Consider the following 18135-nt stretch of genomic DNA (forward strand, 5'->3'; position numbering starts at 1 on the left):
ATCTGAATTGTAGCGAGTGAGTTTGCAAGGCGTACCCATTTGGAACGAGCTCTCAGGAGTGCACCAGCTTTGAGATAACAATTTTCAAAGTGTCCCACTATATGCTCTGGCTCATTTAAGAAAACACAGTTTTATGCATTGAAACACAAAAATAACTGGAACACCAATGCATTTTGTGGCACACTTTGAAAATGAATACCTTGAAGCTGGTGCAGTCCTTAGAACTCGTTCCAAACGGATACATCGCCTTGCGAACTCACCCACTATAATTTGTAGACTGAAATATATGCCGAAAAGTTATCAACTGAAAAGTTAATTAGCGTAATTATGTCAATTATTCAACTGAACATTTTGATTTCTTGAAGTAATGACCACCGCATCAAATAATTGAGATTAACGGTTAGAATTGTGCTATTTACCACATGTAGATTTTTACATTTTGGTGCAGCTAAAGAAAACACTAATAAATGTGCCTGTGGATGCATTTGCATATAGGTGCAGAACTCCCTTGTGCTCGATTTACATGGGGTTCTCAAGGAGATAATTCTAGGAGTGTGCAAATATTAAAAACTTTTGACTAATGAATGGGATAGTCACTCTTTGTTAAGGTCATTAAACTGAATAGTCACTCGAAAACTCAAATATATTTCAAATACTTTTTACATACTTACATTGTTGACTGTACATGATCAACCATTAAATTGAAACAAGAATGCGACAACATTCATCCCATCCGTAGTGGACATAACGTATTAGAGCAAGCTGCGTTGCTCAGACAGCCAGTCTTTTCCGGCTAAACCTGATGACTCACAATAAAATGTTGTTTAGACGACATTCGGCAGTGGGTATTATTTCGGTACTGTTTATAGATGCCTTCTCATTTCATTGCGACATACTTTATACAACACTGGCCCCATCTGCCGCAATAATTCTAACTATACAACAGCCGTTTTTTCCCACTTTGTTATCGCCGCAAACAATGTGCTTCTCTGGTTTGGTCATGAAAGTGTACGAAGATATTTGGCCCACACCACAGCGTTACCTTTATAAACTTTATATGTTAATGCATGTCCAGGTATGCTCCAAAAAACCCCCCAAAATGCGAAGTTGTTTTTAACGTTTTTAACCATTGTGTGTTTTTAACCATTGTGGTTTTACTAAAGCGTTCTTCATAATGTGCAGTGTCGTGATAGAAAGTTTCCATTGTTGTGAATACCAGAATGGAAGAATTATTGGTGACAAGGCTGTACATCATACACAAAGTATTAGAAAAATATTCATTATTCCATTCTATTCACGTCTGGAATTATTCAGTTCATATTTGATTGATCTTAAAAATTGCTGTTCAGATGTCCCTGCATATTTCCATGGTTTGGTAAAGACAACTTCAAGATATCCAGGTTCAGTGTAAGCAGGCCCTGCTGTAATGGCATTCAGTTATCACTGCATGAATTTATTCAATATAAAGTTATAAAGTGGTGCCACTTTGACGGTAATTGGGCTTGCAGAAACGTTCTCCTGAAACTTTTAAAGGGAGCATGAAATGATTTTGAAGGTTCTACACGAATGTGTTAGGGTGTCTGGTAGGGAACGTCACCGTGAACATTATGGGTCAACTTTATAGCCCTGCATGAACACTGCAATTTGTAAACGGATTTTAAGAATTCATATCCCTTCTGGTCAAAGCTTTACTGCTCTGCATTTTGTAGCTCCTCCATTTATTCTGCGTAGAATGGGCAAACAATGTCACTCTGGCTAGTGCACTACCTCGGTTTCTTGTATAACCTTGAGAATGCATGCTGTTGCAATGCTCTTTATGTTTAGTGGAATATGTAGGTGCACACTTTGCTTACCTGTAAAAGAATGTAAAAATACAAATGCAATAAACATAAAGCTAGAGAATATGCAAAAGGGCAGGGGGGTTAACCAGTAGTATTGTTTGGTTACATGAGCATAGACAATTACTTCACAGCATTAGTCAGGAGTGGGACTCCCGCGCCAATTGCACCATTTTGATACAAACTCAAATTTCTGCGCCAAACGGAAGACAAACATTACGCCACAATGCATCAAAACGACTATGGCATGTGTGCTCCTATGGTGGCCGCGAACAGCGAGTGGATTGTTTTTTCGAAAAAAGTGCAGTTCACATTCCACACGACAGCGCCTCCCAAACAGTTTCTTGTAATTTTCGCGCTTGTAACATTGGACTTTTCGGCGCTTTCGGCAAGGGGCCGGCGCGCGTGCAGCCACTCCTGGCTGTCGTCGCTGCTGTAGGAACGGCCAGGATTTACAGTGTATTAGAATACGGTTGAGCGGGCCAAGCAGCGCAGTGCTCCTAGCTGATGCACAACACAACGAAAAGTAGGCTGAGGGCACTGCGAACAAACTCGATATTCGGTAGGTAGGTTCAGCGGGCTGGCGTCTCTGTCCCCTGGACCGGTATAACAAAACTATTCCAATCTATATTGATGCCCTTATGGGTGAGGCATGAGCCATTCTGATTTGTCATGAAGGGCTCATGGCGGATTTGGAATAAGAACAAATTAGAACAGTTTTACATTATACAGCATAACTGAAAACTATTCCAACCTGTTCTACTGTATAACTTTCTGGTATAACTAATATACCCTGGTCCACTATGTAAAAATGGCTTTAAAAAACAGTCATAGTTTCGCCCAAAACGCGGAGCATCAATTGCAATAGCAAATTAGCAGACAGTAATACGAAGTAAGGATAGTAGTTTTATTTGTCATGTAAGCCTGTAATCATTCACTTACTAACTAAATTAGCAAGCATGCTGTGTCGTGCACACACGCAAACCTGAACACATCTCACTCGATTACCACCCAGACTTGCTGTCGAAACGCTAGTGTGTGAAAGCGTAGCAGCGGTAGCAGAGGGCGAATAGACTTTCGTGCTGCCTTTTGCTTCAACGCGAACTAAGCAGGGAAAACACAGCGTAAACGAAGGTATCAGTACTCGGCACGCTGTGTCGCCATCGCAGATCGCTTTCAAGTTAGTGCCTGCTTGGCCACGCCATACGCAGTAGCCGTCGGATTAAAACATTCCCCCATCCCCTCCTCCTCAGTGCTTTGCACGTGACAGCAGACGACGGCGCATTTTCTCCCTGCTTTCCTCCCTCGCGCGTGCGAGATTGAGCCGCTATTGTCGGCTCGCCCTTGCAAGCTTTTGCTTGCACATGCAGCATACGGTGCATGGCGACGAAGGTATCACTGTATCACTCTTGGACTTTATACGGAACATGACGGCGACGCCAATGATGCCGGCGCACATGTGCATGCAGTGTCCATATAATTGCTATCACAATAATAAACCACAGTATTTTATAATTCTGGTTTCACCTTACAGTCTGTTGGTGAAGTGCATTTCCAGGCACTTCGCCCATACTGTCGAGACATTAAAAGAAAAATGTTTTCATAAAGAATGTCTGGGGCTACATTCAGAAATTTCGTACTCACTATTGCAGAATGCATGTTTTAAGCAGAGCTGTCACACGCTAGGTTCTGGCGGTTGGTGTGCGTTTGAAAAAAAAAAAGATGGCGGCCACCCCAAAGCTAGAAGAACTAATGCATAAAGCAAAAGCGTACACCAGGTATGCCCCAGCTGTGTTTACTCGTGAGAAGTGTCAAAACATATAATGGTAAAAAACATATATAGTTATAAAGAACTAAAACCGTAGTAGGCACTATTTAGTATGGATTGCAGTTTGACGTCAACGTCTCTATAGGCAAACCACGTAACCTTATCTCATTTCGCTTCCACCCGTCCAATGGGTAGGCCGCGTGAGGTGAGGACTGCGGAAGAGCAGCGTGCCTGCAAAGAACACCGTTGCGAACAGGATCAGGAAAGTGTGTGGCGACAGCGGGCGTCATGTAATACGGACGAAGGTCGTGCCGCAACCGCCAAGCGTATGCACCTTTTGTTGGATCACCCCTACCGACTCCACTTCCATCGTAATTGTGGGTGATTTCAACATAGACGTGTCTTGTCCAGACGGAAAGTGGTTCGTGGCATTTCTCTTAGAAAGGTTCAGCGTTCAATGTTACACAAACATCAGTGTACCCAAGACGCATCATAGGTTGTGTATAGACCTCACATTGGCCAAGAACCTTTCCACTGTCCCCACAGAGCCACCGGCCATATAACGTAGCGAACATAAAGCAATATTCACCTTGGTGAGCAAATAATAAATCGAAAAAGCAAATGAAAGAAGGTCAAAAATAAAGAAAGCATTGAGTATGCAGTTTCATAAAACAAAACAAAAAATCGTGAGAAAAACAAAATTCATTAAGGTATGCGTCTTTTATTTTCAATCAACATATTTATTATGAACATATTTATCACCATATATATACAGCTCCACTGCTTATCCACCTTCACAGTGTGGAATGGCTCTGAATTTTTTGTGGTTGCTATCACCAATTAAAAACCTGCAGGTTATAGTACTAAAATTTGCAAGCAATTGACGGTTTCAGAGTCACAAACATAGTCTGCTTCAAACTTCAGCTTAAGACGTTGCTTATAAAACAGTTGCAGTACAGAGCTCATGTCGGTTGATTCTGTTGAGTAGTGGTTCCGAAGTGCACTGCCATATTCCATATTCCATTACTCCACCAAAATTCACATTGGCCTGTTCCATACTGCTTCAAAATTAAAATTTATCTGCTCCATGCTGCTCCAAAATGCAATTTTGTCTGCTCCAAAGTGCTCTCAAATGCAATTTTGCTTGCTCCAAAAATTGCTACAAAATTACCTTGGGCAGTCCCACCCCTTATTAGTGCACTTCTACCTCAGATTAACTTCTGCACCTCAGATGCAGCAAAGTCTGTTTCTGGAGGGAGAAGTAAACATGCCTGGTGCTTTCATACACCTTTCGCACTGTAGCTTGCTATTGTGCTGTACTCTTATTTATTCCTCAAGGACGCTAGTGAAGCAGTGCTAATCTCTCTGTACTATGGTATATGTACAAGGAGTGCACTGCAGTGAGTGTCTGCTGTACAAGGTGTAAGCGCAGCACATAAACTACATTTTGAGATTACCATCACCATAGTAACAAGAAAGAATGTGTTGGAAAGAAATATAGGAACACAGTCCATTCAGGCCAACAGTTCTTGATGGTGAAATAAGAATGTGGTCCTGGCAAGCCCACAGTAAAGCAGCTCCGTGCAAGCACCTAGTGTGTGAAAGGTGGCCCAACATTTACAAAAAGCGTTAATTTCCACTTTTGAGAGCAAGTGCAGACCATGTTGAGTTATTTTAAGTGATAAAGTACAGTTTGATGGATATTTTGAAGCGGTCTTTATTTCAGAGTTTCGTGTTTGAGTTTGTATTGTTCAGTTAGCCTGGATTAGCATCATTTGAAGTGGCTTCTGTTACCAGTTCATCTTTGTAATTGAGGAACTGTGGCTTACTTGGCTGCTTAGTGATGCATCTTCAACTCTTCCTCTCTGCAGTGCTTGCCATGGTTCTGTGCTCACAAAGATATGTAGCTCATTCAAAGCACGTCTGTAAATTACAATTATGAGTATAACCTGCACATAAAAAATTTGCAGGAGTATTAGTAGTAGTTGAGTTATAGTAGTATAAAGTGCAGTTTGCTAGTCGTGTGTGGAATAGTCGCAAACATATAGACTGCTACTGTCTTTTTCCCTTCCTCTCTTTTTTGAAAATTATTATTATTATCATTATCATCATCATCATAGAACTATTTCAAAAATCTGTTTACGTGCAAATGAACTACTTTTTCAATGCATGAGCTCTAGTCAGCAGTCATGGAGGCATTACGGAATCAGGGTGTAGACGAGCCGTATGTAAAAATACTGAAAGATATCTACAGCGGCTCCACAGCCACCGTAGTCCTCCATAAAGAAAGTAACAAAATCCCAATAAAGAAAGGCGTCAGACAGGGAGATACGATCTCTCCAATGCTATTCACAGCGTGTTTACAGGAGGTATTCAGAGACCTGGATTGGGAAGAATTGGGGATAAAAGTTGATGGAGAATACCTTAGTAACTTGCGATTTGCTGATGATATTGCCTTGCTTTGTAACTCAGGGGACCAATTGCAGTGCATGCTCACTGACCTGGAGAGGCAAAGCAGAAGAGTGGGTTTAAAAATTAATCTGCAGAAAACTAAAGTAATGTTTAACAGTCTCGGAAGAGAACAGCAATTTACAATAGGCAGCGAGGCACTGGAAGTAGTAAAGGAATACATCTACTTAGGGCAGGTAGTGATGGCAGATCCGGATCATGAGACAGAAATAATCAGAAGAATAAGAATGGGCTGGGGTGCGTTTGGCAGGCATTCTCAGATCATGAACAGTAGGTTGCCATTATCCCTCAAGAGGAAAGTGTATAATAGCTGCGTCTTACCAGTACTCGCCTACGGGGCAGAAACCTGGCGGCTTACGAAAAGGGTTCTACTCAAGTTGAGGACGACGCAACGAGCTATGGAAAGAAGAATGATAGGTGTAACGTTAAGGGATAAGAAAAGAGCAGATTGGGTGAGGGAACAAACGCGAGTTAATGACATCTTAGTTGAAATCAAGAAAAAGAAATGGGCATGGGCAGGACATGTAATGAGGAGGGAGGATAACCGATGGTCATTAAGGGTTACGGACTGGATCCCAAGGGAAGGGAAGCTTAGCAGGGGGCGGCAGAAAGTTAGGTGGGCGGATGAGATTACGAAGTTTGCAGGGACGGCATGGCCACAATTAGTACATGACCGGGGTTGTTGGAGAAGTATGGGAGAGGCCTTTGCCCTGCAGTGGGCGTAACCAGGCTGATGATGATGATGATGATGAGCTCTAGTCATTATCATCGGCCCTGTGCCAAGGTATATTGACACCTTGGTATGTACTCTGGACCAAGCACTTTTTGGGATACCGTTTTCAGTGGATGCTGATTGGTTAAGGTCTGTTTCACATGGAGTGACCTTGCACTGCAATTTCCACGTGGGCAGATTTTGAATTGTCATTCTGCATGCCCTGAACGCAGTGGCTGCAATTTTTCTATTTTGTGTGTTTGAACTCACTTCCTTATCAAAAGAATAAATAAGCAGGCGGCTCACAGTGATGTTTCTAATGATTCGTGTTGTTATTAGTTCCCCATCCATGCTGCATGTGCCATTTCGCAAGGAAGTTCAACACCTCCGAGCATCAAAAAGATTGCACGCCTGAAGGGGCTGACAGCACATTTGCCACACCTGCCACATGCAAGTGCGAAATTGCAAGAAAAATCGCACCATGTGAAACGAGCTTAAGCCATCATTTGGAATACTTGTTCCTCCGATCAGGCATAGTGCCGGGCACTGTCACACACAAGTGAAAAGTAACTCTGACAGTGATCAATAAGCCCCTAAAGTTACAAATTCTCTTTAGAAAAGTAGAAAGATAGGATCGTGATTTTTTTAACGTTATTGTTTTCTTTTTAGGAAGCTTATGAATTGCAGTTGGATGAAGACCGTGCTTTGGCAGCTCAAGATGTATTCAACAAGTTTCTCAGTGAACAGGTAAGTCCCCAAATAAAAAACATTTATTAATAATTGTCACTCAAGTTATTACTTCTCCTGCAGTCAAGTGAATTTGTGGACGTGGTCAATGAAGATCTGGTGGAGAAGTGCAAGCAAGGCCTGGCAGAAGCGTCCAAAGATTTGTTCGCTGAATGTGCAAGGTAAGGCAGATACGGTTCATTACAAGTCAGTTGGACAGGTTGGTTTAGCATTGTAAAACTTTAGTGCATTAGTTAATAACAACACAAACAGGATGGAACGAGGATTTATGGAAGCATGTCATCTTTTTATTACATATTTGTATCCTTCTTGTGTTATTGTTGCACTCTTCTTGATATTTGGGAATGCTGGGGAAGGTTGCCTGGGTAATATCCACCCATCTTCAGTTTTATTTTTGCATTGGGCTAAAGTACTAGATAAGGTCTATATATCTCTGTAATAATAAGCCTACTGATGCACACCAGGACTGGGTGTTTAAATATGTATGGGTTTTCTTTAGTGTTTCTCGCTTTCATAAATTTACTTGAACCTGCTTATAATGGCACCACAATTCAACTCCTGTTATGAACAAGAGTACTACAATTACAACCACTGCAATAAGCACTTCACAGAACTGCAGGAATATTGCGTAGTAAGTGGTAAAATGCCGTGATAATCACGGAGACCAAGTTTTAATGATGTTATGACTGGGAGAATGTGGCTGTGAACTGGAGGAATAGGGGGGTTTTACATTACATTAGGGTCACAGCACCATACCTCGAGTACTACTAACATTCACAGCTTGCAAGGGATCAGTTAATTTTTCAATGGCCTAGTGTGAAAACCTGGTTTTCATGTAGTGACTCAGCTGATCTGGGACGAAGTCATGATGAGTGGCTTGCTACATACACATTAAAGCATGTGGGAGGCCGTGAAAAACCAAGAGCACAAAAGGAGTACAGAATAAAACTAGGACACGCAAGCTTGCACAGACAAGGCAGAACAATGATAGAACATCTAAGGTATAGAAGAAAAATGTTGCTTACCAGTTAGAAACTCTGGTGCAGTAGTGTCTGCACTACTGTACTACAGTACACTACTGTACTACTATTGCACTACAGTAATGGTTGTCTGCACACCACATTATGGCACAGTGCCATGTTGTTTGCTAGGATGATTTTATTTCTGCAGGTGCCACTGATATTCCAGAACTGTGCAATTTCTAAGCTTGGGTGATGCGAAAGCATCTGTCAGTGATATCATTGATGGTTTGGAACCAGAGACTTACTTAAGCACTGTGAATACATTGCGACTATGCAGCTTGCATATTGTGTCTATTGCATATTGCATATTGCTTGCATATTGGAAAGGTGCTCCTGGCACCTTTCCTCCTTAAAGGGCTCCTCGCCAGGCCACATAGCAAATCTTGGTTAGTGCGCGCCGGAAGTTGTTACGTGCCCTCTGGGAGTGCTCTAGCACAAGAATTTTTCAAATTTTTTCCTTAATAGCCGAGATAGAAATATTTCAGTGCCGTAAACCTATGATTTCGGGAGGTGAGCGTCGCCACCAACACCATCAACATTTTGCTTGCGAAGCCCCGTCTAGGCTCCGTTAACAAAATTCCTTTCCTGCATTCTCCCATACGGGAGCCGAAAGATGGCATGACGCATACTGTTGCATTTGTCTCGTTTTGCGCAGCGGACAATTTTGCATACTGTGCACAAGAACATCTGACTATCGGTATAAGTCAGTGCTACAAGAACACTGAGGCAGACGCAAGCGGCTCTCAGAGCATGATCGCATGCTGGAATACGGTAGAAAATTACATAGTTTCGCTCTCTGCGCACGCGACTGTACGACATGAGAACAAGCAGATGAAACGGAAGTACACCTCTCTTGCTACGGTATGAAGTAAAACAAAGACACGTTGACATTCAGTTTGTAGGTTTTATTATTTATCTAAACTTTAATTTGTCTATTGAAGCAACAGATCAAAGAAGTAATGGCTGTTGCCTTGAATAATTCTCAAAAGTTGCATGCCACTATGGACGACGTCACAGCCCTGCGATGTACGTAAGCGTACTTGTGAGATACACGTCGATTCTCTTGCTGGGAGCACGACGCCCGCAAGGAGAAGGGCTAATGGGGTTCGGTTTGAAATTTAAGCTCATTGTGCAGCGCATAGCTGTGCAATACTTAGCAGAGCCAATCATTAGTGCACATTGTATGCACTGCGCTTGTCAGCTCAAAATGGCCAGACTTGGTGAGGGGCTTTTTAAGAAGCATGAGCTTGGGATGAATTCCAATGCCACCTATTCAAATACATGTAAAAGGAAGAAACGCTTTAATGAGACAACTGCTGGACCGATTGGAATTAAATTTGTTGCATTTCAGAGAGAAAGGTAAATTCTAGTGACTGTAGGAAGCAACATTTTGATTTAGGGCCTGAAATTTCTTTATTAATTCCTAGAAAATCAAAGTTAAAAAAGAAATATAGGAACCTAAAGTTTAAAAACCTTTAACAGCACCAAAAACAGATATAGCAGTTTTGTAAACTGCATCTGTTAAAGAACCTAAAGTGGGCAAATTTGATATATGAATTTACAGCTTGCGTCAACTTGTTAGATTAAAAAAAAAAGGTTTGGTAAAAGTCCCATTTACCAATTAGTGGTATAATTCAGAGGGGTCTGTAATACATCAACTTTGTCTGCTGATAGATGTACTATTATATGCAGTTTATAGATTTATGATATGTTGTTGCTGAGTTAGGGTTGTAAACTTAACGGTTTCATTTTTTTGAAATATTGCAATTTTCAACAATTTTTATTTTAAAATTTGATGGCCTAAATAAAAGAGCCTGCTTCCTACAGCCACTCGATTTTAACTTTTTCTTTTAACTTGAGCAAACCTCATAAAATTTGGTGCAGTAGTTGTCAAGGAAACAATTTCTCTGATCCCATATACAGTAGACTTCTGTTAATTCAACCCTGACGGGACTGACAAAAATTGCTAGAATTATCTGGCAGATGATCGCTGATTCATTTCATGGTATTTTCCCAATTTTAACCCTCCTCCTAATCAAATGCGCACTCACTTTCGATGTGTCCAAAGTAGAAAATTAATGTAGGAATGATATGAAAGCTCTTACACAAAGTAGAAACCTAATGCGCACCTGAGTTTTAGCAAGAAAAATGGGCAAGAATCTAATGCGTGTTGCACAATGGCTGCCGGTTTCCTAAAGTCCGTTTCACTGCAGTACATTTGTGTTAAGCGTTAAAGCATACAAGCGCCGTGAAGGCGGTTTTGGTACTGTGTCTGATTGCACCTCACAGGCAATTTTCGGCTCACTTTTCCTCAAAAAAAGAAAGTGGGTGTTAGAATTGGGTAAGTATTATAATCAGACATTGTGAGCTACAATTCTTGCTTGAAAATCTTCGTAGGGCCAGCCAAAAATAGGCGTTTCTTACGAGAGATGACGTGTGCTCAATACATTCACTGCACCAAGACACATGGTGCCGCTAAAGGGTTCACTTTTCATGTCACTATGCCTGTCGGGCAAGTGTGTACTGTCTGGTCAAGTTCAAATTATCCAGCAAAGGTCAATTTTAGGATCGAAATAACAAAAGTTCGGGCTCATAGAAATGCATGGGCTCTGGCCAGGGCCTTTGGGTGGAATCGAATTAACCGAAAAAATAGATTAACCATAGCCCAATGTACGTAAGTGTACTGTGTTTACATTGGAGCCCCCAAGCTAAAGCTTCCTCTTAAAGGGGCCCTGAAACACTTTTTGAACATAGTAAGAAAACGTTGCTGATCTGTCGTAGACGCTGCTGTGAACATGTCAGCCAAACCTCATTGCACAACATGCATCGCAAATAATGTTGCATTGATTGCATTGATTGTAAATTGCACTGCATGCAGTGCAATTTACAATCTCGTGCCAAAAACAACGAAAAATTGCTTGCTCTCACTTCTGCAATGTCGTCATGCAGCGTCATCTCAAACAGCTGGTCCTACCAACACCATTGCCTGATTTCATGATTGCGAGAGCATTCTCAGTAATGCATCATTGCTAATGTTGAGCTAAATAAATGAAAACGTATATATGTGTGTGATCTGAAAAAGGCAAAAATAATTTCATCTTTGCGCTGCCGGTCTACACACAACAATTGCACATAGCTGCGTCTGCTGCCCGTGGCTTCCGAGATAGCAGCAGCATGCTGCATAGCATAGTCTACTGCAGTCACCGTGGGGTGTCACAACAAGCCCTTTTGCCAACGCAACACTCAGCTTTTCAGCGAGGCTTTGCCCTCCTGACTTCTCCACTGTGTAGCTTCCAGCACGCTAACGGAGACGAAAAGAAAGTAGAGTATTGGTGCGATAACTCCACTTGTAGTTCGAGAAGGATTAAAAAAAAAATTTACGCCACGACATTCGTGAGGCAACGTCCTTCCAATAGTGAGGCTATACTATGATTAGTTAGAAAAGTGTTTTATAGCCCCTTTAAAAGGACACTACAGGCAAATATTTATTTATTATTATCATTATTATTAAATATTATTTCGTGCAAGAAAATACTTGGTTCCAGAGAAAATCTCTATTCATTCCTCTAGGGCAATTCTAGTTACCCGCGAGGAGCAAGGCAGTGTAACTGCATGTGTCAGCAGTGCCCTTTACAGTTGTCAATAAGAGCCGGCGCAATGGTTTTTGCGTAAAACACGAATGTGCATCTAGAAACAGAGCAAGACATCACTTGGACACTGCATTTTCTGCTGCTTGCAGTTAATATGAGCTTCGAGAGCCAGCAAGATCAGTCCAGCAACTACGCTATATCAAAACTACCAAAACATGATAGCACGGGTGGCAGCGGGTCAAGAGAAAGGAAACCTTTCAGCCGCCCCCTATCTTTGTCGAGGGCAACTTCTGCGAGTTCTTTTTTCTAAGAATCGAATAGAAATAGATAGGTGGCATTTTCTTCAATATTTTCATGCAAGTAAATCATTTTATCTTTTTAAGTGGTCGAGTACTAGCGACACAAATATAACAAGGTGTTATAACGTCATTGGGCCAGTACTAGAATGTGCCAGTAGAGTTTCAAACCATGTCGTACATTTACCTCAATTTCTGGCTTACTAAAGCTCTGTTCTCGATAATGTTGCTGTTGGATGTTTTTGAGCATTAATCGATCACTTTACTTTGACTTAATATTCACTTTTAGTGTCCTTTTCTTTGAGTCAGGTGTGTACAACCAGACACACATATCAATCGTCACATTATTAAAGTGAAGTCTTCTCAGTGGAGTCTGAACAGCATTGATGCTGTGGTCATGGATGGATTGTCATGAAAGGGAATGCAGAGGAGAGGATCAAGTGAGAAGATGTTGTGAAGAGGAGAGTCCATGCCGCCATCCATCACACTGGAACAGACACCTGTGCTCACTTCGAGGCAAAAAGGATATGCCCACAACACTACCCACGGCTGTGCGGGCATTGGAGCATGGCCCTGCGCTAGTATACACGACAAAAGAAAGATGGAGATAGCTCCCGAATACTTTCAGAATGCAGACAATGAAGTGGGCCATTAATGTGTAAAAAGTGATGCATCATGTGAAGCTGCTTTAGCCAAAACGCGAGAAACAAAGCTTCACTTGTCTTGACAATCATTGATGTCTGCACTGTTTATAGTGTTACTTTAGTAAATGTAAGCTGTTTCTTTTGTTCTTTGGAGTGGATGGGGGAGTAGCAGTGCATAATACCCAGGTTCATTATAAGTGTCTGGATATGTTCTCTGCCTTTATGGCCCTTTCTTCTTTATACCACTAGTGAGCGCCACAGTTAATGAAGTAGAAGCATGTTGCAAAAATTCAGCAGTGTGATCAACAAGCGCCCTTGAAGCTCTGTTCTGCATTATACAGCAGCTATATTTAGTGTTCCTAAAATAGACGTAATTCCATATCAAGTAATACAGCTCATTAGCTGTTTTGATAGCTTATCATTTTCATTACATGGAAGCACACAGTCATAATGATATGCTACTTAGCAGTTCCATGTGCCACAGTTATTGCTGGAGACAACTCATTATTTGCATCCATTAGCACGCATATCATTGTACTGTTGCTAGCCAGAAATGTGTAGTAGTAATGGATGACTGCAATGTAAACAAGGGCTGGCTTACAGCATACATGTTGCACACCAACCCTTACTTGTACATCTTTTTTAATTCCATCTTCCTTTCTTGTTTAACCTTGCAAACTGAATTCTGCACAGGGCTGTCAAGGAGTTCCTTATGGGAGGGCCCTTCAAGGAGTTTGAAGGCAGCATGTACTTTGACCGGTACCTCCAATGGAAGTGGCTGGAGAGCCAGCCTGTGACTGCCAAGACATTCCGCATGTACAGGGTCTTAGGCAAAGGTGGCTTTGGTGAGGTGTGTGCTTGCCAAGTGCGTGCTACAGGCAAAATGTATGCTTGCAAAAAGTTGGAGAAGAAGCGCATCAAAAAGCGGCGTGGTGAGACGATGGTGCTGATTGAGAAACAGATCCTACAAAAGGTCAACTCTCGCTTCGTGGTAAGTGATGGGCACAGATAGCCAAATGGACACAGGCAACATGTGCATTGATAAGATACAAGTTGTGTTTAAAATGCAGGTGAGCCTGGCCTACGCGTACGAGACCAAGGATGCACTGTGCCTGGTGCTGACCATCATGAATGGCGGGGATCTCAAGTTCCACATGTATTCTATGGGTGGGGAGCCTGGGTTCGAGCCACAGCGGGCACGCTTCTATGCGGCAGAAGTGACGCAAGGTCTGGAGCACCTGCATGCCAAGGGAATAGTGTACCGTGACCTCAAGCCAGAAAACATCCTGCTGGATGACCATGGCCATGTACGGATCTCAGACCTTGGCCTTGCAGTGGAGATACCCGATGAGCAGGAGGGTGTCCGGGGTCGTGTGGGAACCGTGGGCTACATGGCACCTGAAGTGATCGACAATGAGCGGTACACCTACAGCCCAGACTGGTTCAGTTTGGGCTGTCTCCTCTACGAGATGCTTGAGGGCCAAGCCCCCTTCCGCGCACGCAAGGAGAAAGTGAAACGTGAGGAAGTTGAGCGCAGAGTAAAGGAGGAGCGGGAGAAGTACTCAGCGAAGTTCAGTGAGGAGGCCAAGGACTGCTGCCAGCAACTACTGGCAAAAAGCCCCCCAACCCGGCTTGGCTGCCAGGAAGGCCGTGCAGGTGCCCTCCAGGTAAAACGGCACCCTTTCTTCAAGAGCCTTAACTGGAAGAGACTGGAGGCGGGCATGCTTGAGCCACCTTTCGTGCCCGATGTGAGTTATGTGTGGTGCAGTGAGAGCATAGGTTACCACTTACACTCAAACACTTGCCTTGCAGCCACATGCCGTCTACGCAAAAGATGTGCTGGACATCGAGCAGTTCTCCACTGTCAAGGGAGTCAACCTGGATGCCAGCGATGACTCCTTCTATAGCCAGTTCAACATGGGCTCAGTGTCCATACCGTGGCAAACTGAGGTGAGTGTTGCATCCAGCAACGTATTAGCTGCTTACTGTCGGTGTGCGCATGCAGATGATCGAGACGGAGTGTTTCAAGGAGCTCAATGTGTTTGGACCGAGCCAGACGCGGCCCCCTGACCTCTGTTGGGAGCTTCCCCCGGCAGAGGACCGCCGGGGCTGCTTCCCCTTCCGCAGGAAGCCACGATCCCGGCCCAGCTGAGCACTCCCAGACTATGCAGACCCTGTATTCCAGGCATAATTGTTGCACCCAATGGCACTCTGAGCCCAAACCTTTCAGGGACCCTTGTTTGGTGAATTGTTTGTGCAACGCTAGTCATGACATTCCTAGTTTTGGCGGACTACTCTTAATTTATTTGACGCTCCTGTTGTGGAGTAATGTGGCACCATTTGCATCCAAACCTTGTGTGTGTTGTCCTGAAATGGCAGTTTGGTTTTGTTTGTAATTGCAGGAACGTTTGCGAGTTAACCTGTGGCAAATGCCCGCAACCCCTACCTTCTGTGTGTTTAAGTGGAGTTGTGATTGTGCCATTTACATTTTTGTAAATATGTCAACCATGGTAAACTAGCTGTTTTGTGACTCCCTCAAATAAATTGTCATCTCTTGGTCATGGTGAGGCTCACCTTGCTGCTGTTTAGCGAGTGGCCTAAGTGCAGAATATTAGATAAACTGTTGAATGTGATGCTTCTGCACTAAAGTGGAAGTAAGTTATGCTGTAATTGTCTTTACCAGTGCTAACAAAGGCAGCAGGGTTGTATTGCTATGGCTTTGATGTGCAAAGAGCTCACCTAGTTGCTGCTACCACTAGTGACATGGTCTCAAGCACACATATCAAAGTGGTGCAGCAACTTAGTTTTCATTCTGTAGTTTTAAATCAAGCCATTTTCATTTCTCTGAATTACCATTGTATGAAGAAAAATTGAGAAATGAGTTTAGCATTAGCAAACATTGGCCTTGTTGTTGACAGTGGTGTTTTCCACACACGTAAGATGGGCTGCATGGCCACCTCTTCCCCAGTACCTTTTTATGTGTAATGAGTATGCTAAAGATATTTAAAGTGTCCTTGTACATTTTGACTTTATCTTTCTTTTATCAGATAGGTGCTTTGTTCCTTTCTTTGCAGGAAAAGACAGTGTTCTTTGAGTGTTAGTTTGCAAGGACGTGTTCTAAGGTTTTACTCAGGGTCATATCTATAATTTCACATAATCTGTAGCTTTATTCACCATTTCTTTCCTTTTTTTAGCATTGGTTGCACTTTTGTGTGCAATGACACACTGACCTGCTGTACGATGAAGGACATTTTAAGTGCACTGTGGAAGTGGAATTTTTAGGCTGTGCTCTTTGGCTGTAAGGCAGTGAGTGTGCACAGTTGCACACTCCCTGTTTGTTTCACACAGCACAGAAGTGAGCGAATTTCTTACTGAAGCGAGGTCTGTTGCAGCACAGCATTGTGAAGTCTACTTGTGCAACAGAAATGTCATTAGTACTTGCCATGGTGTGTTTGGCTGTAGGTGAACTGGGCCTTGGCTGTGTTTTCTGGAAATGACTTCCTCTCAAGGATGCCAGGTTGAACGCTTGGTACCCGCATGCACACACATACGCACACACAAATGGGTTAACTGATTTGTACTTGTCTGTGCTAGTTGTTGTTCAGTATAGTTTGACAGTGTATGTAATTTATGTTCAGCCCTGGTAGGTAAAGCCCATTGAATGCTGAGTGTGGCACCTGCTCAGGATAAGGGTGGCCTTTTCTGCTTCACCTGTGGCAACACGCCTTGCAATCATTTCAGTTACTTTCAGTACGGCTGTAGCAGCAGTATGGATGTTGCACCCTGTTGGTCCTCCAATTGAAGTATGCTTTGGTAATCTGCATCCACTTGTTCGTCAATAAAAGAATGCCTTTCCCTATTAGTATCCATCACAAACTGTGCTTCACACCAAATGTAGTCCAGGATTTAATTGCATGCCAAGTCGCATGTGATGCAAGGGAGACCGCTTGCATCTTGAGCAAGGTGCTTGCCCTGATATATATGGTGTAGGAAGCGTGCATTATTTTGTTCGTATAATTGAAAGCTATACTGGTGAGAGAAAAACGTTCCTACATTTTTTAATTTGCCAAGCAATATGTTCATCTCGGGTACAGTGAGGCAACCACAGGTGAGTAAACACTACAGCAGCCCATCAAGCAGCGTTTATTTTGCCGTCTTTGATCTCGTGAACATTAATGTACAGGTAAAGATAGACATATTCTGAAAGTAGGAAGCAGTAAGGCAGCACATTAGGAATGGCACACTGAAGGAAATATTTAAAATTTATCTTGGAATATGTAATTGTGCCCCCTTGCACCTTAAGCAAGGAACAGAAATGCAGCACACCGTGACACCTTGCTACATGTGTGTTCTTTGGTATGGGAAGAGTTTGTGTCATTCATTCACTATATTTTCCCCTAGTTGTCTTTACGAGTGTTAACTTCCTGGGCATCTCCTCCACATGCCTACCCAATTTTCTTTGTTTAGTGCTGTTAATGAAGAACAGCTTTGTTTCACATTAGAATACGAGGACAAGAAGCAACCTTAAAAATGCTGCTTGGATTAGTAAATCCTTCAATTTGCCTGGGAAAATTGTTAGGAAGTTTACCCTGCTAATGGCACTGGCACGACTGTCATCAGAGCCCTAGTTCGTCTGGTTAGCTGTTCACAATTTTAGTCTATACTAGTGGCCGTGCCTACATGTATACCAATCAGTATAAACCAAAGCTCGTGCTAGGTGGCTTGGTGTGGTAGAAGCCTTGTGGGTGTAAACAAGCCATTTTAATGAATTTGTAGACCAATTTTTACCTACTAGTTTCTCCAACCCAAATGGTTTCACTACTAGGCCACAGGTAAATTCACTAAAACATTTTCACTTAGAGTATGTCCACATTTATTTGCAAGTTTGCAGTTTCGCGACTGCTCTTAGGAGAGAGTCTCGTCGGGAGCCATTTTGCTATAATTATGCTCCCGGCAGCCATGAGCATATCCAGAGCTTTATGTAAAGGTGGGTCCTCATCAAAACGGAATAACAGGCACTGCACGCTCTTATCTTGGCACAGTAATAAG

At 42.7% G+C, this 18135-nt stretch overlaps 1 protein-coding gene across 4 annotated transcripts in view; it reads left to right on the plus strand.

Moving 5' to 3' along the window:
* The window catches only part of Gprk2 (G protein-coupled receptor kinase 2), a 28577-nt gene extending 11626 nt beyond the window's left edge, over positions 1-16951 (plus strand). For 2 of the 4 annotated variants that reach the window (XM_065439640.1, XM_065439641.1), the window contains exons 4-9: positions 7457-7534; positions 7580-7695; positions 13780-14077; positions 14157-14834; positions 14899-15036; positions 15092-16951. In XM_065439640.1, coding sequence (XP_065295712.1) covers positions 7457-7534; positions 7580-7695; positions 13780-14077; positions 14157-14834; positions 14899-15036; positions 15092-15238 — 1455 coding nt within the window. In that variant the 3' untranslated portion in view covers positions 15239-16951. The remainder of the gene's footprint in view (positions 1-7456; positions 7535-7579; positions 7696-13779; positions 14078-14156; positions 14835-14898; positions 15037-15091) is intronic. The other 2 variants (XM_065439642.1, XM_065439643.1) reach the window with 1 other exon arrangement.
* Positions 16952-18135: the final 1184 nt, after the last annotated feature.

Source organism: Dermacentor albipictus, chromosome 1 (assembly GCF_038994185.2).
Source record: "Dermacentor albipictus isolate Rhodes 1998 colony chromosome 1, USDA_Dalb.pri_finalv2, whole genome shotgun sequence".
NCBI lineage: Eukaryota > Metazoa > Arthropoda > Arachnida > Ixodida > Ixodidae > Dermacentor > Dermacentor albipictus.